Source organism: Elephantulus edwardii, unplaced genomic scaffold (assembly GCF_000299155.1).
Source record: "Elephantulus edwardii isolate Elephantulus edwardi_28Jun2011 unplaced genomic scaffold, EleEdw1.0 scaffold00064, whole genome shotgun sequence".
Taxonomy (NCBI): domain Eukaryota; kingdom Metazoa; phylum Chordata; class Mammalia; order Macroscelidea; family Macroscelididae; genus Elephantulus; species Elephantulus edwardii.
The window spans coordinates 792,832-816,753 of record NW_006399814.1 but is presented as its reverse complement, the minus strand read 5'-3'; the positions used below and the strand labels follow the sequence as shown (position 1 = coordinate 816,753).

The window sequence follows — 23,922 nt, the reverse complement described above, 5'->3', positions numbered from 1 at the left end:
TGCTTGAGAAGCAGCCCTGGCTGATTGGCTGTGATCTGGTCACAAAACTTGGACCCAGGGCCAGGGGACTCCCCAGAGAAGCCCCAGCTCTTCAGCCAGTTGCCCACCCTCTGCAGCTCGGTCCCTGACTGCTGGCTTCAGTGAGCTCCTGGCCTGTGACCATCCAGGCACCCTCCACACTCCCACCAGAGCCACCTAGCCCTGGGCTCACCTTAGCCCCCTCCATCTTCAGCCGCAGATGTCCAGCAGTCTGCTCAGGGGCCTGTCATCCTGGCCTCACAGAGGGCGGGCCCGAGAGGCCAGTGTTCCCTCCACATTCCCCATTCCAATCCCCTGCTGGCTTCCCCGCACAATGGCTCAGCACCCCTCTGGCCCTCCCAGTCCTCCAGAGTCCACAACTCAGTGACCCCCACCAATTCTCCAAGCTTGATGAGGCTTACTAAGCCTCACGTGTGTCCAGGTCCCTGCACACCGTGTCAGAGGTGCAGGCATTCTACCCAGAACACAGTCACTGAAGGTCAGGGCCAGACTGGGGGTGAGAAGCCTGGAGGGGGCACCACAGGACATCGGGTGCTCAAGGGACAAAGTCAGCTCAACAGGGGGCTACTGTCCCCCCACAGCTCATCACTGAGCAGATGCTGAGAGGTCAGCAGTGGGCAGCTGGAATGGAAACCTCAGGCCCCTTCTAGTACCTGTCCAGTCTACAAACTGCTGCACTCACCCCCTCACTTCCCCCAGACCACCCAGGCTCACCCAAGAGATGCCTGACCACTGCTGGCCAGGGTAGCCTGAGGCCCTTGCCCATGTGTGGAGAGGGAAAAAAAGCCCAGTGGTGCAGTGGGTTAAAACACAAAGCTCACTGGGTCAACTCTGAACCTTGGTTAAAGCTCAGCACGGGAGTTAGGGGACAGTCCCTCTCCAGAGGTCTGCAGCCTGAGACTCCGTGGGTGTTCCCATCTCACAGGGCAGGCTACTCCTCGAGGGTCCAAGATGGAATCAATGCCATGGCATGGCCTAGTTTGGACTTTGTGCAGAAGAAGGTGGACAGAAGTGGATGGTGAATCTGCTTGAGTGAGGACTGAGCAGGCCTGTAATCTGCCCATCAGACTCTTCCCCCATGAACCCCACAATTAGCCACCTACCAGCCAGCCCTAGCTCACACATATGACCACACACTTCTGGAAGCTCCCACAGGCAAAGAGCTGGGACACTTCAGGCCCAGGCCAGCAGGGCCCCAGAACTGGTCAGCCCACCAGGCCCTGAGACCTAGTCAGGCCCAGGGATGTGGGAGCTTCTGCTTCTAAAGGAGGAAGAGACTGAAATTCTCCAACAGGAAATACCCAGATTCCTGAGGCCTGGCTGGACAGGCAGCCACCAAGTCCTGTCCTCACTCTTGCCAGGAGGGGCCTGCTGGGTGGTACTGGGCCTGGGCTGGGTCAGCAGCTGCTCCCAACCAAAGTCACATCCCAGAGCCTCTCCATGAGGACAGGACCTGGCTGGCTCCACAGCAGGGAAGCTGCTGGGCTTTAGAAGTGCTGCCTGGCTCCAGGTTCCCAAAATCCCTCCCAGACAAGGCACTGGGCCCTAAGATACTGCTGGCTGCCTATGGAGACCACTCCCTGCCGTACCAAAGTAGGAACCCCAACAGTGATCAAGGAGAGCCAGCTGGACCAGCCTGGCTGGATCCTGGCCATGGCATCACTATGGGGACCTGCAGGTGTCCTCTGAACAGTGGCCACCATCCCTCAGGCCCTGGCTGCTGTCACAGGCTGAGAAGCACAGGGTGGTGTGAAGGCCACAACAGGGGTACTTGGCGAAGGGAGGCCACCAGCTGGTGGTTCCCAGCCTGTCGGCTTCAAGTGCTCAGACTGGTGGTACTGGGGGTGGGGGGTGGGGGTAGCTTGATAAGGATGTGAAACTGTGGAGAGGAAATGGTGGCGGAACCCCATGACAGAGGAGAGAGGGAAGTGTCCCTGCCCCCTGTGCCCCCCACCCCCAGCACTCTCACCCCATAGGAAAATTACAGGTCAAGGCCCTGATTCCCAGCCAAGCCTGTCATTTGAAACCTAAAGACAATTAGTCAGAGGCTAGGCCACCCCAAACACAAATAGCTCCAGGCAGCTGGGAAGGGCTGGGCAGCTCCTCCATCAAACCCTGGACCCTTCTCCCCAGCTAAGCTGTGCCCATCTCACAGAAAGAGTGGCTCCCTCCTCCTGGCCCAGGTCCAAGTCCTAGCTCTCCCCTCAAGACTCCTGCCTAAGCCCAGGAGGGGCCCCCATGCCCAGGCAGGATCTGACTACAGCAGGAGAAACTGAAGCCTAATGTGGTATGAACTGTTTGTTATCAGGAAGACCAGTCTTGGTGGCCAGACCCTGGCACCTCAATGAAATTTACTCAACGCAGGGCCTCATTACAGATCTCAGTACTCATTAGATGGGGTCAAAGCCAGTGACACTCCCAGAACGGCCAGAGATGAAGTCCTGGTGGGGTGCACGTGCCATATGGACCCCCCAGGCTGCCAGCCCACCCCACATGCCCAATCCAATTTCTTCTGCTCCACTCAGCCTGGGCCTCAGCCAGGGTCCTAGGGTGGCCAGCTGCCAGCCAGTGCCCCTCAACCCCCCTGCCCTGGCCGTCAGGCAGGCCAGCACTGGGCCTATGTGTGCACCAGGGCAGCTGATACACTCACCCTAACTCTAACTCCTGACCATCTTGGGAAGGCCTGCCCAGCAGACATGGCCACAGGCCTCCCACCCCCCAGGATGCCCCTCCCTGAGAGCAGAGCAGCGATCGGCCCCGCCCCGCCCCCACCTGTCGCAGCAGCCAGGGGTGAGCTGCCCAGACTTGCCGGTTCTCCCTCCAGGGCCTCTCACCCACGGCCCGGAAGTGCATCCCTCTCCCACGCCACAGCCTCCCTGGCAGGCTGGACATGGCTGGATAATCCAAAATAATTCCTCTTGGCAAGCAGCCGACAAGGGAGGCGGGGGAGCTCAAATTCCAAACCCTTGTTTTTCTCAGTAACTTCCCTAAGCTCTGGGGTAAATAACCCACGGCCCAACCTGGGGGTGGGACAGGCTCAGTAGTCTTGGAGAATCATGATCGCGATGAGGTACCACAAAGTGGGGAACAAATCCTGCCCAGTTCCTTGTCCGTGGGCGGGCCTCCCAGGTGGGTCTCCCTCCACGCTTCGGGTGAGGCTGGGAGTCCCCACCTAGGACAGCACCTCTCCTTCTTCCTCTTTTTAAAGCGAGAGGTAAAAGTTAGACCCGAAGGGGGTTCCCCCGGCAAAGCGGGTCTAGTGGGTCCCCCCAGGCTCCAAAACGTGGGCTTTCGTTCCCACCCTCACTCAGCCCTGAGCTGTATGCAGTTCCTCCTTCCATCTCCAAGGAGCTGGGGTCAGAGGTTGGCAGGAAATACTGGGCTCCAGAGCTCAGAGACCCGCATGTGAAGGCAGGACGCCCAAATATCCAAATAGGCCGTGCTCAGAAGAGGGAGAAATGGCCATCAGGAAGGGCTTCCTGCTGGAGGAGACATTCGCAAGTGCAGGGCTAGCAGAAAATCGGGGGTCCACTGGCCAGACGCGTTGCCCATACCGCTAATACCCCGCCTCCTGTGGCACCAAGTCCCAGTCCCGAGGCCCTACGCCCCGTCGGCCCGGTTTCACCGAGTGGTCCCTGCCCAAGCCCTCCTCCCAGGGAGCCCCAGGGCGGGACGCGGGTGGAGACGACTGAGGCCTGCCCGCGGGGGGCGGCCACTTTGGAACCGCGGGTGGGTGGGGGAGGAGCCCAGGACTCAAGCACGACAGAACGTGCCGGGCCCGGGATACGATCCCGATACGGGGACGGGGGTAAGGACGCGAGCTCAAGGAGGGTCGGAGACCGCGAGGATCGGGGCGGTTCGTGGGAGCGCGGCGGCAGGCCCGTCCCAGACGGCGCTGTAGGCCTTCCCCCCCTCCAGTCGGATGGACAGACGGCCGGCCGGCAGTGGAGGCCGCGGCACGGGCGCCCTGGGGCGCCTATCGGGGGCAGATCGCGAAGCCCCCGCCCCCACATCCCGGTCCCGGCCCTACCTGTCCGCCGGCCGCCGCGGCTCGATGGCGCCCGGGTTGCGCTCGGCGCTGCGCGCTCGGGTCCGCGCGGCTGCCATGGAGACGGGCCTTTGTGTGGCCGAGGAGGGGCCGGAGCGCGCGGGAGCCGCCGGCCCCGCCCCCGACGGAGAGGGAGGGAACCGGGGGCGGAGGGCGAGGGGGCGGGGCGGGAGCTTGTGGAGAGCGGAGGGGGAAGGGGCCGCGGGGGAGGGAGAGGGCGGGGCGCGGAGGGTGTGAGCGAGGAGGGAGGGGGCGCGCGTGGGGGGTGGAGGGGGCGGGGCTGCGGCGCCGGGGACCGCGGAGCAGGGAGGTGGAGGATGAATGTAGGGGCGGGGGCGCGCGGAGCGAAGGGGGTGCACGAGGGCGCGGATGAGCGGGGACGCGCGGAGCGGAGGGGGAAGGTGCGAGCGGCGGAGCGGGGTGCGAGGCAGCCCGGGACCACCCGCCAAGCCCGCGCGTTACCGGACACCGGGGGCCAGGACTCAGGGGCCCCGCACAGGACTTGTCTGCCCGCCGCCACCGAAGGGCTGAGTGGAGCCCATGGTGATGGCCCCGAGGCCTAGGCGGCGCTCAGAGTTAGTCTCGTGGGCTCCAGGGCTCGGGCCAGCACTGCAGACTGCGCACAAGCCAGATACTTGGGCAGGACTCCCCCACACCCAAATGAAACTTGGTTTCTGCAGGAGTCCGCTCACAGCTGCCCTCATCCCTCCCGGCGCATTACAAGGGTCCTCATGTGGCACAGCGATGCTGCGCAACGCTGCCCTAATCTTTATTTCTCTTCTGGCAGTGCCCACCTCCACCTCTGTGGTGCCATTTATCTCTCTAGGGGACGATGCTGTGGGGTCCCAGCCCTTCTCCACTTCCCCCCACGAGTGTCTCCAGGAGGTAGACCCAATGGAGGGCTTCTGACACCAGTCCAGCCCTGCGCTCCCCCTCACTCTCCCTCCACCTCAGGCACGTCCCTGCCTGCCCCTAAGGACATGGCAGGCCTGATATAGCCATTTTTCTCTTGGCACCCCACCCCGCTGCTATATTTTCCAAAGCTCTCTTTGGCCATGTGCTAAAACCCACCCCACTGCAGGGCACCCCAAAATTCCAAGGGTCCAACAAGCTACCAATTTATTTAAAAGGACTAAAAAACAAGTGTGTCTCTTAAAGGACACTTCACTATGAAGCACAGAAAGGCCCCACTGCCCACAAGGAGGCTTCAGAGTGTAGGAAGCAGTGGGTCCTCTGGTCCTCCCCCCATCGTATCACAACACCCCACCCCTGGAAACCCCTGGGTTTGTGCTTTCTCCTTTTTCCTTCAGTGACGCCAACCGCAGCCCTTGGCTATGAACCAGTTTCTATCCACCCAAACGCCCCTGCCTATGGGGACTCTGGGGAGTAGCCTGCTCCTGGCCTGATGTGTCACAGTGCACAGGGGAGGCCTCCGAGGGACTGGGCAGGAGATACAACCCAACCTGAAACAGGTCATAGCCTGTCTAGAGCTGACCTACTCCTGGAGGGGACTGAGGGAGTCGGAACAGAATGGGAATCCATGCTAGGCCCACCTCCTCACGCTGCTGAGAGCAGGCTATTAGGACCTCAGCACTCATGTGGTCATTGTGTCTTTTGTTGGCATGCCTCCCAAATGCTCCAGAACAGCCCAGTGGTCTTCTGTGGCCCCAATGAGAGCCCTTAAGTGGGAACCAATGGTTCATTCCTGGGCTGACCCAGCCAAAGCAGCTGCCCCTTCTCCATCCTGACAGCTCCCAACCAGCAGAGGTGACCCCAGCCGTGGGACATGCTCAGTTCTGTCTAGGCTGCTCCGTTTGGGGTGGCTTCTGTCCTAACTGGAAACTACCTTTCCACACAGTCCTTGTCCACTGAAGTGGCCCTGGGTGGGTGGTGAGTGAGCCTGGGCTGGCCTCTCCAGGCAGCCTCCACATTGCCAGGAAGGCTAACTTTCAACCAGACAGGCAGGCCACGGCCACGACTCTCCTCTAGGTTCTCTAGCTTTTTCCTGTTTCAAAGTCCATTTATAGCCTGTATGCCTCTGTCCAGCTCTGCTGTTGGTCCCGTCCTTGGATGCTGACCCAGACTGTCCTGCCCCTAATCCACCTGGTATCTCTCCCCACATTCCTTATGTGAAGTAGGTACTGCTGCCGTTGCCCGGAGCCCCAGCAGACTCCCAATTCTAGGTCCCTTCCAGCAGGCTGGAGTGTGGTAGGAGGCGTGCAGAAGGGACCCCTCCCCTGACTCTGCCTTTAGGCCTCTCTCCTGAGGCCACATGAGGCCCAGACCATTCCTGTCTGGCCTCTCCTTGGCCTGGCCTCTCAGAGCAGGAGGCTGGTCACTGATGTCCCCAAGATATTGACCCTGATGGGCCACTCTGGGCAGGTCTAATCAAAGCAGCTCCCTATTCTGGGGTATCTGGAGCAGGCAGCACCTTTGAGGAGCTTCGGCCCTGGGCCCAGGTTGGCCCTGAATGGAGGACAAGAGGGGAGCTGGGTAAAGGACATACAGCCAGCTGCTGGAGGGTGTCCCTGGGGGGGAACCAAGATAAAGCCAGAGGCCATGGGACCAGCTGACAGGAAGGCCACCCCCCCCCCAAACCTCCAACGCTAAGGCTGTGCTGCCACCTCATGGCTGGCCCTGCTGGCAAGGTGCTGCCGACTGAGCAGAAGTCAAGTCCCACCAGGTTCTGGTCCACAACAGACAGGAGGCAGCCCTCAGCCCCAGGCCAACCCTTTGTGCGCAGCCTCATAGGGGAAGGGTACCAGAATGGGCAGGGCTCTGCTTGCAGATAATCTCCTGACAGAGTCAGGCCTGGACTGTGGTTCAAAGCCTTGTTTACTGCTGAGGCAGCTGAGCTGGAGGTGCCCCAAGGCCGAGGAGCAACAGGGGTACAGACGGGGGCTGTGTTCCTCAGCTGCCCCCTCCCTGTGCTTCACGGAGGGCACAGCACGGCCTGCAGGTCTTTGGGCAGGGAGCTGATGACCGTCTGGATGTAGAGCTGCACCCGCTGCAGCGTTGCCTCCTTCACTGGCAGTTGGTGGGCCTGCGCCCGGACCTGCAGGGGTGTGGTGATCAGATGGCTATGTCTGCCGGAGCCCAAGGGGTAAGGGGTGTGAAATCTCACCAGTTTCTCCCGAAGTTTCAGAACCAGGTCTACGACCTCCACCTCAGACTTGTCCTTTATCCAGGCCTCGATGTTCTAGCAGGGACGGAGGAAGGCAGGCTCATTCAGGTTCTGACCTGCCCGCCCCAGGCCCCACCCTGCCCAGGCCCTGTCCTCACCGCATCACAGATGGCCTCCAGGTGCAGCGCTTCCAGCTTTTGGGCCATGTCTTTGTGCCTCTGGCGGTACCAGCCGTCAAAATGGGGAGATTTGAAAAAGCGCCTGCAGGTGGCGCAGAGATGTGTGTTTCTCTCCATCTCACAGCGGGGGGGACACAGCCCCTGCCACCCACTTTCCTGATCGCAGCCCACCTGTAAAGGCCCAGCCAGTCGCCCTTGACGACACAGGTGAGCTGGGGCCCTGAACGCTCCAGGCTGCGCAGGAAGTCTTCCTGGCGGAAAGGGCGAATCTGGGGGGGCGTCTGAGACAGAGGTCCAGCTGAGCAGAGCCTGCAAGGACCCTTCTCCCAGACATATTCTGCTGCCCCCTCAGGCCACTGCCCCTTGGTCCTCACCTCTCCCCTTCTCACTGCCGCCCAGACCCCTGCCAGCTATGGGCACCTCAGGACACCCACCTTCCACGGCGTGATGCTCCTCTGCAGGGGCATAAGGCTGGCCATGTAGTGCTCCTGGGGGGAGGGGAGTGAGCTCCAGGGCTGGGACCCCCGTGCCCCCGCCCGCCTCTCCCCTCAGGCCGAGACTCACCAGCGGGAAGATGAAGCTCTGTGTGAGCTCCAGGAGATGTCTCTGCAGCAGCGCGCTCTGCACGTCCACAGGCCGCTGCTTCTGCACACCCTGCAGGACCCACACACCATGCCCGGGCCCTGCACCCCTCGCCACTCACCCCGGGATTAAGCACACCCCACTTCACACACACTGCGGGTAATGCACGCCTCACTCTGCAACCATCCTGGTCCATGCACGCCCCACTCACACACATTCCAGGCTAAGCACATTTCACTTACACCCACTCCAGGTGCTGCCCACCCCACTTACACCCACCCCAGGCTCTGCCCACCCATTCACACCCACCCTGGGCTAAGTACACCCTTCCTGATACCCATCCTGAGCCCTGCATGCCCCACTCACCCCCACCTCCAGGCTCCATGCACAGCACGGTCCACACACACCATAATCTCTCCCATGGGTACCCCCAGTCCATACCAAATCCTGCTGGTCTTGGACTCTGTCACCCCACTCCCTCTAGGGGCCCCTCCACACTCCCCAGAAACACACCTTCAACAGCCTCTTGAGCAGGACCTTGTCCCTGTGCAGGTGTGCTGTGTATGTGGTGTAGAGGCCTGTGGGGAGACACGCCTGTGCTGCGTGCCCTGCCCCCCAAAAGTCCCCCATGGGTCAGCCCAATCTTAGGGCAGAGAAAGGATGCAGCAGACCAGGCCTGAGGGAGAAGGGGACAGGACACCTGCGTGCCCCACCAGGGCAGGAGGGGCCTCCCCGGATGGAGAAGATGCCCTGACTGGAACACAGCTCAGACTCAGGGAGGGACAGACCTGGCTTGGTGTCCAGGGTCTTCAGGCGAGAGGGCTTTTTCAGCTTGACCTGCTTAGGAAGGTCCCCTGGAAAACACAGCAGCCGTCAGCCCTGTGCGGATGTGGCCAGAGCCCAGAGCCCCCAGGTGCCAGCCTCACCTGACATTTTTGGCTCCCCAATCCGGAGGATGTGGGGCCAGTGCTGGAGTGTTTTGATAAAGAAAGGGTTTGTGACTCCCAGGACCACATTCGGTCTACAGATAGAGGAGAGAAACAGAGAGAGTGGCCCCAAACGTGCAGACAGACTGGCAGGAGGCTGGCCTGGGAGGAGGCTCAATTAGGGAGCACAGGCTCCGAGGTGGGCGGGCTGGTGGATGGGACACTTACGGGGACTGGGTCCGAGTGGTGAATTCCTTGAACTCACTGTCGTGGATGGTAAAGTAGGGGCGATAATCACAGCAGAACTTGAGGGGCCTCAGGCAGCTGTGCCGTAGAAATACCAGGGTGGGCAAGGCAGGCTGGCTCAGCCATCCATATGCCCCTAGTGCCCTCAGACCCCAAAGCTGGGCAGTAGAAAGATCAGGGCAGGCAAAGCAGACTGGTTCAGCTGCCTATCTGCCCCCAGTACCCTCAGACCCCAGTGCTGGGCCCTGGATGGGGAGGGCAGGAAGGAGGTGGCACTCCTTGATGCCCATACTCACCCCCACCCTGGATGAGGTACCTGGTCAGGGCCAGCACCATCTCTGAGGACAAAGTGGGTGATGGTGCCAGGACCAGCAGGGGCTCCCCAAGGAGTAGAAGCTCCCACAGCGTCTGTATGAGGCTCAGCACAGGCTGCAGACATCTGTCCAGGTGGGGAATGTAGGGAGGTCAGGCATGTAAGGCAAAGGGGATGTGGATGTGATGGGCACAGCTGGATATGGTGGGCAGGGGCACCACGGGAGTTTGTCAGAGGTGCATGTTGGCTACAGGTGTTGTTGGGGGCAGAGGGGGTGGAGCGGTGGGCAAGCTATAGACGGGCAGTGCAGGGTCAGGGGAGGAGCGGTAGGGTCAGTGAGCAGGGGTGAAGGGCAGTGAGCAGGGGGGTGATGGAATGTGGGGGGAAGTGAGCGGGGGGTGAAGGGGTGTGGGGGGCAGTGAGCAGTGGGTGAAGGGGTGTGGGGGACAGTCACTGTCACTCGCGTGAAGGACTGTCAGTTAAGGGAACAGGTAGGCACTGGGGCATAGATGTTTAGGGCAGGATAAGAAGGCCTCAGTGACTAGGCACTGCAGGAAGTGATGAAGGGTGAGTGGGCAGTAGACCCCCGAGGCCCCAAGGCTCACCTGAACAGGTCCAGCTGGTCAACAGCGGCCAGGACAACAGGGGCAGGCAGCAGTTTCTGGGGGAGGGGGTTGCTCAGGAACTTCATGCATAGAGGTGGGTGCCCACCTCCCTCAGCAGCAATTCCCTGAGGACAGCCTTCAGGCCAGAGCCATGCCCTTTCCCGCTACGCCCACCTAACATGCAGGGAGGGTGACAGTGGTCTGGGGCCTCAGCCAAGCCTCAGGACACCTGATGTCTCCTGTACCTCCTGGCTGCACTGCTTTGGGGGGCTGGACTCAGGCAGGTCCACTCTGGTTGGAATCCGCACCTGTGGGGAAGGGACAATGTCAGTGAAACATCCTCCAGACCCCACTGTCCACCTGCCTACCTGCTGGCTCTCACCTGAAGGACGACCCCCATGACAGGCAGGTTGAGGGTCCGCCCTGGCATGGGTGATGGCCACTGGTCAATCTCACTGCATACTGTAGACATAGGCAGAAGGTCAGGGGGGCACCCTCTGGGGGTCTACCAAGGCTACGTCAAAGGTCACTCACCAGCAGTCACTCACCGGCCTCCAGGCAGGGTGCCAGCTTGTCAAAGAATTCAGGGGCCACTAGGCTCAGCAGGGCCTGGAACAGTCTGACGAAGGGTAGGCGGGACACCAGCACCAGGGACTGCGAGCCACAATGGGCAGTGGGCTCAAGGCCAAGCTCACCCTGAGGGGCTGCTGGTGTCCATCCCACAGCCTCCACAATGTGGAGGGGGCAGCTATGGAACGGCCGAGACCCTACAGCCTCCAGAGTTGGGAGACCCGGGCAGCAGTGACAGCAGCCGGGCCGGGCCTGGGGCCCTCAGCCACAGAGAACGGTCCATCAGAACTGGACCCTGTTCACACTGTCTGAACTCCATATTCAGTCTGTCCTATCACATGAGCGTGACAAAGTCCTTTCCAGGCATCACAGAGGACAGGGCATCCTGACCGGACACAAGGCTCAGGCAGGCCCACTCCCAAAGGAGAAGTTGGAGAGCTGGGTGTAGCGGGCTCCCCAGCCTCACTGCCCAGGTAGCCCTCTTGATGACTAGCCTTTGCAAGGCCTCCCAGAGGGACAGGTCACTCACCTTCTGGAAGTAGCCCCTCTTCACGGAGCTGTCCTTCACCTGCCGGAAGTACACGTAACCGAAGTAGTGTGCTTGTTCCCTCTGGAGGAGCACAGGGTCAGCAGGTGGCTACCGTGCAGTGCCCACCACCCATTGGCCTCAGGCCCATCCTATGGGCCAAGCACAGCAGTAGACCTAGACTGGACACCAAACAGCAAGCTCGCAAGGCCAGTGCAGTATCCAGCTTGGTGGTCCACCATGAGATGTCTGGGTAGACATGTGGAGAGCACTGGAGTTTCTGGGGCACCCCCAAACCTGGCTGAGGTGCAACTGCTGGAGATGACAGTTTTTGTACTGACCAGGCCCTATAGGAGAGCTCGTTCTTAACCTGCTGTCCCTCTACTGACTCTGTCGAGGGGCCTGCACTGGCCCTGTATTGATCCTGTTGGGGGACCTGCACCGGCCCTGTAGAAGGGACCTGCACAGGCCTATGTATTGATCCTGTTGTGGGGGGCCTGCACTGGCCCTGTATTGATACTGGAGGGACCTGCACTGGCCCTGTATTGATCCTAGAGGGACCTGCACCAGCCCTGTACTGATCCGGTTGGGGGACCAGCACTGGCCCTGTATTGATCCTGTTGGGGGGACCTGCACCGGCCTTCTATTGATGCTGTTGGGGGACCTGCTCTGGCCCTGTATTGATACTGGAGGGGCCTGTACTGGTCCTGTATTGATCCTGTTGGGGGGACCTGCCCTGGCCTCATCATAGGAGTGCTTGTTTTGCCCTGCCCTGACCTGTCAGAGGGGTCTGCACTAACTCTATAGGAAGGCCTGTACTGACCTAGTATTGACCCTGGAGGAGAAATGGTAGAGGGGACTGACCCTACCACAGGAACTTGGCCACACAGAGGGGCTATTGTAGCCCCAGGAGTGGGGATAGTGACCACCACCAAGGGACTGGCCTGGCTGAGGTGCTTACCCCAGCCCAGGCCCTCACCTGCAGCGACATGGGGGCCCTGCTGCTGTAGTAGCCATCGTCCACGTGCCAAGGACTTCTCAGGCCCCCAGACTGGCGGATGCGGAAACTGAACTGAGTGTCCCCAAGGCAACCTGGGAGGGAGCGAGTCCATCTGCCTGCCTTGTAAGTCAGGGCCAGGCCTGGCAGGGAGGCTGGACACTGGGTACTGGGGTGGGGCAAGCAGTGCAGATCACAGAAGGGAGAGGTCAGGGTCAGGCCACGGGGGCTGGCCCAGTGATGAAAGCAATGGGGGATGGAGAAGCAAGTGGGAGGGCCCCAGGAGGGAGGGCCCCGGGGTACAGCCTACCTGAATGAGAATCAGGGAAGGCCAGGTAGCAGATGCTGCTTTTCTGGAACAGAGAGGACTGGTCACCAGTGCCCAGCTGCCCCACAGTGCTTCCCTGGGAACCAAGACCCACCTCCTTGTCCGTGAGCCTGAAGTCACTTGGGTACACCAGCTGCAGAGAACACAGAGCTGGGATGAGATGCCCTAGCCCAGGACGGCCACAGTGCCTCACACACCAGCAGGATGGGACCAAGGCGTCCTCACTGCTGGGCAATGCCCACCTAGGCAGCCCTCTCTCCTTGCTCCTTCTCTTTATTGCTTCACCAGCTACTAGTCACTGTTTGATCCCAGCCACAGGCCCTGCCTTTCCACAGCCCTGCCCAGCCCACCTTCATGTGGCCCAGCCCCTGCATAGCCCTCACCAAGCCCTCCTATGACCCTGCACCTTCAGTGTCCCCAGCCCCTGCAGTCCTGTGAAGCTGCAGCTATGACCGGAGCTCAGTGTGTGATGAGGTGCCCAAGAGTATGGACTGCTTTCGTATGCTGATCACCTCTCTACTGTCCTTTCATGCTGTCTGTCAGAGGTGACAGGCCCTGTCACTACAACCTAATGGAGAGACTGGCAGGACCCGCCAGTGGAGAAGCTGCTGAGATCCTCTGTGGTACCAGCAGGGAACATATGGGCTTCCAGGCAGCACGTGCTGGTTCAGGCAACCTCCAGGGTCTGGTTAGGAAAGCACAGCAATCTGCTTCTGAAAACCCCATGGAGCAGCATTCTGCTCTGAACCACGTAGGTCTGACTATGTCAACCGATCAAATCAGAGTTACCCTTCTCTCCCCACCACTTCATTTATAGATGGAGCAAGGCTCAGAATGAGAGAACAACTGCTAACCCCCTCCAATAAGTGGAATGTACCAGGCACAAACCTAGAAGAACAGGAAGTTGTCAACAATGAAACGAACACATAAAAATCAACAACCTAGGCATCAGTCATTTGCGAAGGACTGGTAACGAATCAGATAAGCACATGATCTACTATGCAGGGAATGACAAAATGAGAAACAGTGCTGCAGAAAGAACATTTCAAGGTCTGTCCTGAAGTCAGGTGTTAGGGCCTGGCTAACTTGCAAAGCAAGATTAGCCCTGTACCATGAGACCAGCAAGACTAACTCCATCTTGGCTAGAGTATCTGCTTGGCAGTAAACAACTCAAGAAAGCAGGATGTTAAAAAATAAGAATGACCAAATGTCTTAAGTAATGTAGTGTCCTTATCAACCGAAACCATTTATTCCTTAAAGCACACAATAAGGTATTCTGGAAAATATCTTTGTATTGTGCTGAGGTCTGTAAGACTTAATGTTTGACCAGACCATCAACATCTTGGGACTTTATGAGATAATGCGATTGTTACAGCAGAGATACTACTGAAAGCCTATATATACTTTGTTTAAAAAATAAAATTTTGCTATTCACCATCAGCGATAGCCTCTCTACATCTTCATTTAATTCTCGTCCCTTCTCTCAGCAGAACTGTTCGATATAATGAGGCAAGACCCTCATTATTGCAAACATGCAATCAAGAAACATTAATAATAACAACTGGTGTTTGGAATGGAAAACTTGGCAATTCAGTGTGGTTGGTGGTTGGAAAACATGCCTTCATGACAGAAATAAGGCCACAGATTGTATAATAGAGCAGCAACTTACAAATACCTTTTTCCAAAAAACACATAGACCATACCTGATAGAAAACACAGGAATAAAATTGACTACATTTATGGAAAGAGATGGTAGAGAAATTAAATCTCATGGGCTGACTGGGGAACAGACCATCAATTGCTCATGAAAGTTCAATCTGAAGCTGAAAAAAAAAATTAAATCCACGAGAGCCAAAATAAGACCCTGGAACTATCTCATCTGAATTTAGAGAAGATCTCAAGAATATATTTGATGCACTGAATACCAATGACCAGAGATCAGACGAGCTGTGGGATGACAAGAGACCACCACAAATGAAGATGGCAAAAGGTAAAGACGTGAGAGAAAAGCCAATATGGGTGTCAGAAGAGACTTTGAAACTTGCTCTGGAACAGAAAGAAGCTAAAACAAGGAATGATGAGATGAGCAAGTTCAACGGAACTTCAACAGAACAGAAAGTGCAAGAAGACAAAGCAAAATGTTCTGGGGAGCTCTGATGGCCTGGTGGCAAGAAGGTGCACTGCCATCCCAGAGGTACGTGGTTCGAATATACCAGATGCTCTGCTGGAAAAGGAGGGATAATCTCCTCCTGTACCAGTCAGATCCAATTTGATGCTACATACACAAAAAATAATAAACTTTAAAAGAAAAACACCTTTAAAAGCCAAAACAAAAAGCACAATGTTCTAATGTGTAAAGACCTGGTGTTTAGAATACCAAAGGGAACAGCATTTCTCAAGCTCAAAGAGTCAAAGACAAATTCAAGCTTCAAGTAGTAATAATGAAGGATCTTATACACTGGGCTGTCTCAAGAGTGACATTATGATCAAGAGCCAATGGTGCTGAAGAAAGCAAAGCTGATTGTGAAAGTTTCAACAATATTCCAGGGCCTGAGGAAATATCAAGTTTGATGTCTCAACAGATGCAGTCCTGGGTGTGCTCACTTGTCTATGCCAAGATACGTGGAAGAATGTATCTGGTCAACCAACTGGAAGAAAGCCATATTTGTACCCATTCAAAAAAAAGGTATCTTTAGACCGGGGAAGTTATCAAACAAGATCATAAATATCACACTCAAGTGAAATCCTAATGAAGATTACAAAAAAAAGACTGGCATTAATTTAAGAGGGAACTGCCAGAAATTCATACTGAATTCAGAAAAGGTAATAGCATGGAGGGTATCAGTGCCGACAGCAGATGGTTTCTGCCTGGAAGTGGAGAATACCAGGAAGACGCATTCAACTATGTGAATCTCAGTATATAACAGATTACACTGTAAATAATAAGAATTCCAAATCACTCAATTGTGCTCAGATGATATATCTGTATGTAGACTTCGAAGTTTTTCTGAACAGAACAAGGGGATACTGTATGGTTTAGTATCAGGAAAGGTGTGCATTAAGATTTTATTCTTTTATCAAAAATGTTCTATTTGTATGCTAAGTAAATATGCTGAGAAACTAAATTATATTAAGAGGAATATCACAGTATCACATCAAAAGTAGAGGAAGATTCATCAAAAAAAATCTGGGAAAAACTGATGTATAAATGATCCAAGAAGTATTAAAAGAAGATGGAAAGAATATACCGAGTCACTGTATCAAAAGGAATTGGCAGACACAGAAGAATTCAATGAAATAATATATGAGCAAGAACCTATGGTGATGAAGGAAGAAGTTCAAGCTGCTTTGAAGGAAATAGCAAAAAATAAGGCCCCAGAAATAGATGGTATACCAATTGACATATTTCAGCTAACGAATACTGCCCTGGATGTGTTCACCAAGTTGTGCCATATTTGTTCCCATTCCAAAGAAGGGTGACCCAATAAGAGTGTGGAAACTATAGAACAGTGATCATTGATTTCACATGCAAGCAAGATTCTACTGAAGCTTATCCAAAAACGACTGGAACAGCACATCAGCAGAGAATTATTGCCAGAAGTCCAGGTTGGGTTTAGAAGGGGTCGTGGTACTAGGGATATTGTAGCTGATGTTAGATGGATCTTAGCTGAAAGCAGGGAATACCAGAGGAATGTCTATCTGTGTTTCATTGATTATGCAAAGGCGTTTGTGTGGATCAAAACAAACCGTGGCTGACTCTGAGAAGAATGGGAATTCCAGAGCACTTGATCATGCTAATGCGAAATCTATACTTGGACCAACAGGCAGTTATTAGAACAGAGCAAGGAAAGACCGCATGGTTCAAAATTGGGAAGGGTGTATGCCAGGGATGTGTCCTGTGTCCATACCTTTTCAACCTGTATGCAGAGCAGATTATCTGAGAGGCTGGGCTCTATGAGAAGTGAGGCATCAGGATTGGTGGAATATCTATCAACAATCTGCATTATGCAGACGACACAACCCTGCTTACTGAAACTGAGGAGGACCTGAAACACTTGCTGCAGAGGTCAAGGACTGCAACCTTCAGTATGGACTGAGGCTCAGTGTCAAGAAGACAAAGATTCTCACCTCTGAACCAATCAATGGGCAGCATCAGGATGGGTGGTGAAGAGATTGAGATTGTTCACAGCTTTAGTTTGCTAGGCTCCACACTCAACACTCTTGGCACCAGCAGCCAGGAAATTAAAAGACATATTGCGATGGAAAAGTCTGCTGTTAGGGACCTCTCCAAAATACTGAAGAGCAATTGTGTCACTCTGGAGACTAACCTTATCATCCAGTACAGGCCATGGTCTTTGCAATCACTTGCTATGCATCAGAAAGTTGGATAATGACTAGGGAGGATAGAAGGAGAACTGATGCCTTTGAGCTGTGGTGCTGAAGAAGAGTGTTGAGGGTACCATGGACTGCTAAGAAAACAAGCAGATTCATCCTGGAGAGGGTTAAACTGGGTTGCTCCTTCAAGGCAAGGATTCTGGGGCTTCGTCTGACATACTCTGGACATATTGCAAGGAGGGACCAGTCCTTGGAGAGGGATGGGTAGAGACACAGCACAGGAGGGAAAGGTCCTCTATGAGGTGGACTGATTCAGTGACTGGAGTAATCAGGATGGGTGTGTGTGTCAGAAACAGTGTGACTGGCACAGGACAGAGCAGGGTTTAGGGCTGTTATACATAGGGTTGTTATGAGTTGAAAGCAACTCAATGACACATAACAACAACAACAACAACAACATAAGATTTCATTTTATTTAGATCCAGAATCAACACCCTTGGTAGCAGCAGTCAGGAGAGACCGTAGAGGGAGACACAATGGGCAAATCGGGTTATTAAGGACTTTGTTGAAGTGCTGAAGAGCAAGGGTGTCAGCTCACAAACAACAGTGGGCCTGACACAAGCCACAGCATTTTCAGTTATAGTACATTCACGTGCAAAGGAAGAAGCACCTGTGATGTCGGTGAATATGGGGTATAGCGTGCACTGTTGTGGAGGAAGTGCAGGAAGCGGGGGTCCTCTCCACTGAGAGCCTGGTGCCCGGTCAGGTGAGACTCTGCCGAAGTTACAGTTCCAGGGCAGCACACCACTTTCAGGCACCGTCAAACGAAGAAGGGCCAGGCAGCTGTCTCAAACATGCTGTAGTCTTCGCCTGGACAACCCATGATTGGCACACTACTCACTGCTCTTGGGCTCTGTCTCTTCCGGACAGCAAGGCAGTGCCTGTGTGCGGTGTGGCCACCGGACCACCTGTGGGCCCTCCCTTAGATGCCACATCATCACCCACTCCCGGAGGACCATACCTTGTGGATGGCAGTGGGAGGGTTAGTGGGACTGAGGCAGGTCAGCCAGAGACAGGTCGCAGGGAGGGTGTCTGGTGTTAGGGCAGAGAACTACCGGGTGGTAACACTGTTCCTGAGTAGGTCAAGCCTGCTGCTGCCTTAGGCATGCAGTCCACACACTCCTAGCACTCTATGGCCCTGCCTTCTAAAGACAGCAGAGCATCATCTGCTGAGGCAGGACTGAGCCTGTGATCACAGAGACTAGGCACGAGCACTGTGCCTGTTAGACAGTGCTCACAGGTCCAAAAGCCTCGGAGATGGAATCTATCTTGAGAGACTAAGTGGCACCTCATTTCTGTAACTCTGCCTAGACGGGTCAGGTCCTGAAAACACCATCTCTCCCGACATCTGCGGATGCGGACAAGCTTTATTGTTCTCAGTAACATCAAATCGAGGATGACCTGTAGTGACCCCAGGAGCCACAGATCTGGACTACCCTGCGCCATACTTATCTCCGTCACATCAAGGCCGAAGACTGCTGCAGAGAGTGTCAATCCATCTCGCTGAAGAACTCCCTCTCCTTTGTTGACCCGCTACCTTTCCAAGCGTGATGTTTCTTTTCAAGGAAAAGCCAATCCTAACAACATGTCCAAAATATGAGTGATGAAGTTTGAGCAAATTTGCCTCCAAGGAACACTTAGGTTGCACTTTCTGCAATTCTTATCTGTTTGTTCTTTTGGCAGTCCATGGGATATTCAGCATTCTTCTCTAACACCACACACAACTCAAAAGCATCAACTCTTCTGTCTTCCTTCTTCACTGTCCAGCTCTGCGGGGGACTGGAAAGCCTGTGGTATGAAATAGGCACACCTTAGTCTTTGGACTGACATTATTGTTCTTCAGGACCTTGGAGAGAGCCTGACAGCAGACTTTCCCAATACGGCTGTGACTGTGGAGCGAAGCAAGATGAAACTGTTGACAATTTCAATCCTTTCTCCAGCTATCATGATGTTGTCTACGGAACCAGTGGTGAGGATTTTTGTTTTCTTGATGTTGGCATGGAATTCATATTGAAGGATTTGATCTTCTGCAGCAAGCCTTTCAAGTCCTCATTTTCAGCAAGGTTGTCATCTACATAATACACCTTGATGAGCATTCCTCCAATCCTGATGCCACAACTCTTCTTCACAAAGCCCACCTTCTCAAATGATTTGCTCAGCATACAGATGGAATAGGGAGAGAGAGGGGAGACAGCCCTGACACACTCTCTTCCTGATTTTAGACACATACCATGTTCCCTTGCTGTTTGGACAACAGCTTCTTGGTTTAGGTATTGTTGTTATGTAACCTGCAAGTCACGTACAACAGCTCTGAACCCTGCTCTATCCTGAGTCATTTCCCTGTCTCTGACACACCTACTCCATTACCCCAGTCACTGAGTCAGCCCATCTCATCCAGGGTCTTCCTCTCTTGCGCTGTCTCTCCACTCTTCCAAGCCTCTTTCCCCTATCTGTTCCAAAGCACTATACATTATTTCCCCCCTCTTGTTAGTTTCCCCCCAACTCCAATGTCAGTCCTGCTTTACAGCAGTGGCACTATACAGTATTTGTCCTTTTGTGACTGAGATATTTCACTCAGCATAATGTCCTCCAGGGTCACCCATTTTGCATTAATATTTCATGAGTTCCTTGTTTTTCAATGCAGCATAGTATCCCACTGTGTGACTATACCAAAGCTTCTCTAGCCATTCATTTGTTGATGGGCTCTTGAAGTGATTGTTAAATTCAGGTGGGACAGACTTACAACCTTATTGTGGCTCTTGTGGACTTGCTTAAATTTTCTTTAATGTCATGAGGCTGGAGACTGAATTTTGAACATTCAACAATTTCTTCAAAGCAAACATCTTTTTTAAGAAACAGACAGCAGCTATACAAATGGAACTTACCACATAGACTGCATGGGAATCAGATTGACTACATCTGTGGAAACAATGGTTAGAGAAACTCATTATCAAAACCAGGTCAGTTTCAGACTGTAGAATAGACCATAATTACTCATGTGCAAGTTCAAACAGAGGCTGAAGAAAATGAAAGCAAATCCTCAAGAGGCAAAATACAACCTTGACTCGCTCCTACGTGAATTTAAAAATCATTTCAAGTTTTATTAGCAATGTTGTTATGTGCCATTGAGTCACTTGCAACTCATATTGACCCCATGTACAACAGCCTTAAACCCTGCTCTATCCCTTGCCGATCTTATTGTCTCCAACACACATATTCCCATTAATTACCCCAGTGATAGAATCACTCCATCTCGAGGGTCTTCCTCTCCCTCCATCCTCCCAAGCATTATGTCCCTTTCCAAGGACTGATCCCACCTTGCAACATGTCCAAAGTATGTCAGACAAAGCTTCAGAATCCTTGCTTCCAAGGAGCAGCCTGGTTTCACCCTCTCCAGGACAAACCTGTTCATTCTCTTAACAGTCCATAGTATATTCAATACTCTTCTCCAGCACCACAACTCTCCTTCTATCATCGCTAGTCATTGTCCAGCTCTCTGATACATAGCAAGTAATTGCAAAGACCATGGCCTGTATCAGGTGCACCTTAGTCTCCAGACTGACATCATTGCTCTTCAGTACCTTGGAGAGGTCTCTGACAGCGGACTTTCCCAGTGCAATTTGTCTTTTAATTTCCTGACTGCTGGTGGTAAAATGCTGTCGCATCATCCCTGCAAGAAAATCAACACCTGTCCTGCCAGAGCACCTGGTAAGACCTGCTCTGACTTGCTCTCTTGAGCCTTTTCCTCCGTCTGCCTCATCGCCTGACTTTAATTAATCATTCCTTGTTGCCTATTTCTCCCCTTTCCCTCCCTAGACCCCCAGTCCTCTTTGCAACGCATGTCCTGTTCCAGACTGTTGTCATATATTATAACGCCTAATCATAAATTCAGACAGTCCTCCCCTCATCTGTTCCGATGAAGTGTTCATTATCTATCCACTCTTTACCTGTTTTCCCATGTCAGTCTTTTAACAGTGAAGGTATAGTGTTTATCCTTTTGTAACTGAACTACCTCACTCAGCAGAATGTCTTCCAGCCTCCCCCATGTTGTAAATTATTTTACAAGTTGTTTTTCAATGCTGCTTACTATTCCACTCTGTGATTGTACCATAGGTTTTTCTATCCATTCGTTTGTTGATGGGCACTTGGGTTGCTTCCATCTCTTTGCTGTGAAAAATGCAGCAATAAACATGGGTGTGCATATGTCTGTTTAAGTTGAGGCTCTGGTTTTTTTTAGGTTATATTTCCAGGAGTGCAATTTCCGGGTCATATGATATTTTCTATTTCCAACTTTTTGAGAAAGTGCCAGACTGCCCTCTACAGTGGCTGTACTATTTTATGTTCTCACCAGCAGTGTGTCTCCTCATTCTTGAGAAGACTAGGCGAGAACTCTCAAATCTGAGGGGCTTGAAACAAGACCACATTGAAGGATGCAGCCTGACTGTGCCCTAGGAAAGGTGGCCAGTGTCTGAGTGGCACGCACAAGGCTGAGACCCAGGGAAGATGAGGGTGAAGGAGGGTGCCAGCCAGGGAAGCCTGGGCTTGGTGTTAAGTGAGCGGGAAGGTGTGAGGGAGGGGAGCACCTGGGGAAACACATCTGGATGGTGACCCAGTGACCCCTGGGTGTGGCTGGAGCCGCGGTGCCACTAGAAACCCAGGTAGGGAGAGTTTTGTTCTCTGATTCCCAAAGCCCTTTCCGCTTCCTGATGCCACATTTAACAGTGATTGACAGCTCCCGTGCTGGATGCAGAGGAGCGGCCTCAGAACACAAAGTCCTGAGGAGGGGTCCCGAGGCCGGGATCGGTGGGGAGCCCTGAGCCCGAGCCCCCCCAGCCGGGGTGAGGGGAGCCCTGAACCTGAGCCCCCGAGGCCGGGATGGGTGGGGAGCCCGGAGCCCGAGCTCCCCCAGGTCGGGTGAGAGGGGAGCCCCGAGCTCGGGCCCCCGAGGCTGGGATCGGTGGGGAGCCCCCCAGCACAGAGCGGTGGCAGACAACATCCCAGAGCGCTCGGCCCTGCTCCCCTGCTCGGCAGCGGCAGGTTAGAAGCACTAGCACTGGTTTCGGAGCAGCGGGCTGGGCGTCTGGGTACCATGTGTGGACAGCGCTCGGCTGCACCTGCCTCGGCGGCGCCAGGCACCGTGGAGCCCCGGCCCTCCCCGCCCGCGGCTCACCTCCAGCGCCTGGCCCAGCTCCAGGTCGAAGGTGACCACGCACACGCACTCCAGCCAGGCGGAGAAGCGCGCCCAGGGCTGCGGCGAGGCCTGCGACGCACTGCCCGCGGACAGTGGGGGCACCGCGGGGCCTGGTGCAGGGGCCGACTGGCCAAGGTCCCCACGAGACCGGCGGGGCCGGACCCCCGAGAGCGCGTCCATGGCGGCCGCGGCGCGTTGCCGGGGGAACCCACGCCCCGAAGGCGGAGGGAGGGCTCGCGCCGGAGCGCCGGGCCGGGCTCAGTCGTGCGGCCCTCCCGCAGCCTCGCGCGCCCTCTGTCGGCCGGAGGAGCGCCGAGCTTGTGCTCAGTCGTGCAGCCCTGTGGGTCGGCGTGGCCCTCCCGCAGCCTCGCGCGCCCTCTGTCGGCCGGAGGAGCGCCGAGCTTGTGCTCAGTCGTGCAGCCCTGTGGGTCGGCGTGGCCCTCCCGCAGCCTCGCGCGCCCTCTGTCGGCCGGAGGAGCGCCGAGCTTGTGCTCAGTCGTGCAGCCCTGTGGGTCGGCGTGGCCCTCCCGCAGCCTCGCGCGCCACCTGTCGGCTGGGGCCACTCCTCCCGCGCCCGTGCTCTGGGACGCAGCCCCCCTCCGCCGGCCCCTGGCGCGCCACCTGTGGGCTGGAGGAGCACTGCACCCCGGTTGTCCAGCTGGAAGCTGACCACTGCGGCCACCCACCTCACAGGGACGTCTGGGGCGGTGGCAGGCTGAGGGGCTGTGAGGCAGGGGCCAGTCAGTGAAGCTGGCTAAGATCTACATTGTCCTGCCCAGCTCCAGCCTGGTTTCTCTTCCTGGCAGTGTTTTAACTGAGTTGAATCTTTCTTTTCATTGCGTGTTGCACTAACAGAGGACACCCTGGTGGCACAGTCAGTAGGAATTGGGTGCTGAGCATCTCGTGGTTCGAATCCACCCGCAACTCTAGGGGAGAAAGATAGGTAATCGATTGAGGGTCGGTTGGTTTTCATCCAAGGTCGGATGCTTACTCCTCCCAGTACCGGATACTCCTTTGTGATCCAGGCAGATCTCAGTAGCCTCTTAACCTTGGGTTTTATCATGGGTCTTGGAAGAAGGTTGATGGAAAGATGTCAGGTTCTGCTCGTGCCTGACGACACTCGGGTGTCTTCCCAGGAGTGTTTATTGAAGCAGGGCATGAGCACTTAGGCTTGACTCCCAGGCCCAGCTGTCTAACTCTGGGGGTCCCGTGCTGCTGCCTATGCGCCTCACAGCCTGCCCCTGCTGTGCTGAAATCGGTGACCGTGAAAAATATGAGGGCCCCTTGTGCAAAGTTCCACGTTCTACCTCAGTGAAGCAGCAAATTTGAAATGGCCCAGGGACAGGAAACAGAAAGGGACCCGGAACCAGCCTTGTTGCCCAGCCACCTTCCCCATCTGCCCTGCAGTCTCTGGCTTCCTGGTCAGCAGAGCCCAGCCCAGCAGCGGTCCCACTCGGTGCCTGAGTTGGGAGATGAGGGGCCATAATCATTGCCAAGTCAGTTTTAGGTTTTGTTAATGCAAACACCCTGCTCTAAAGTCAGTTTGGAGGCTGTGGAGAACCAGATACCCCAAATTTTGGCTTTCTCATTCATAGATTAATGGGGAGAAGAGAATTAGGATTCCTTCACTGGCTACATCCCCAGAATATGTGGACTCAGAAAGAAGCACCATTGCCAAAACCAAACCACAGCCCTCAGGCTTATTCCAACCTAGGACCCTGCAGTCAATGCTCACACTTCTGGGTTAGCAAGAGTAAAAAGAGCAAGGGCCACAGGGGGATAGCCATATCTGACCTTTACCAACTCCACAAAGGGGAACTGTCCCTATCAACAGTATCAATAACACAAAACCA

The 23,922-nt window shown here is 55.1% G+C and overlaps 1 protein-coding gene across 1 annotated transcript; it reads right to left on the bottom strand.

Moving 5' to 3' along the window:
- Positions 1-7,019: 7,019 nt before the first annotated feature.
- Positions 7,020-22,249, bottom strand: DENND6B (DENN/MADD domain containing 6B). The gene is made up of 20 exons (XM_006888109.1): positions 22,049-22,249; positions 12,578-12,616; positions 12,466-12,508; positions 12,138-12,250; positions 11,162-11,242; positions 10,611-10,716; positions 10,445-10,524; positions 10,308-10,370; positions 10,063-10,118; positions 9,461-9,583; positions 9,127-9,222; positions 8,899-8,993; positions 8,761-8,826; positions 8,486-8,550; positions 7,955-8,044; positions 7,825-7,878; positions 7,562-7,671; positions 7,370-7,472; positions 7,212-7,286; positions 7,020-7,142 (listed from the first exon to the last, which is right to left on the bottom strand). Exons 1-20 carry the CDS (start codon positions 22,247-22,249, stop codon positions 7,020-7,022), a joined length of 1,782 nt encoding a protein of 593 aa, XP_006888171.1.
- Positions 22,250-23,922: the final 1,673 nt, after the last annotated feature.

Coding starts and splice junctions, on each gene's coding strand:
- DENND6B (XM_006888109.1), bottom strand. CDS start 22,249: ATGGACGCGCTCTCGGGGGTCCGGCCCCGCCGGTCTCGTGGGGACCTT. Junction 10,525..10,610: donor GGCACCCTGCCTGGAGGCCG/GTGAGTGACTGC, acceptor CTATGTCTACAG/TATGCAGTGAGATTGACCAG. Junction 9,223..9,460: donor ATGGTGCTGGCCCTGACCAG/GTACCTCATCCA, acceptor TCTACGGCACAG/CTGCCTGAGGCCCCTCAAGT.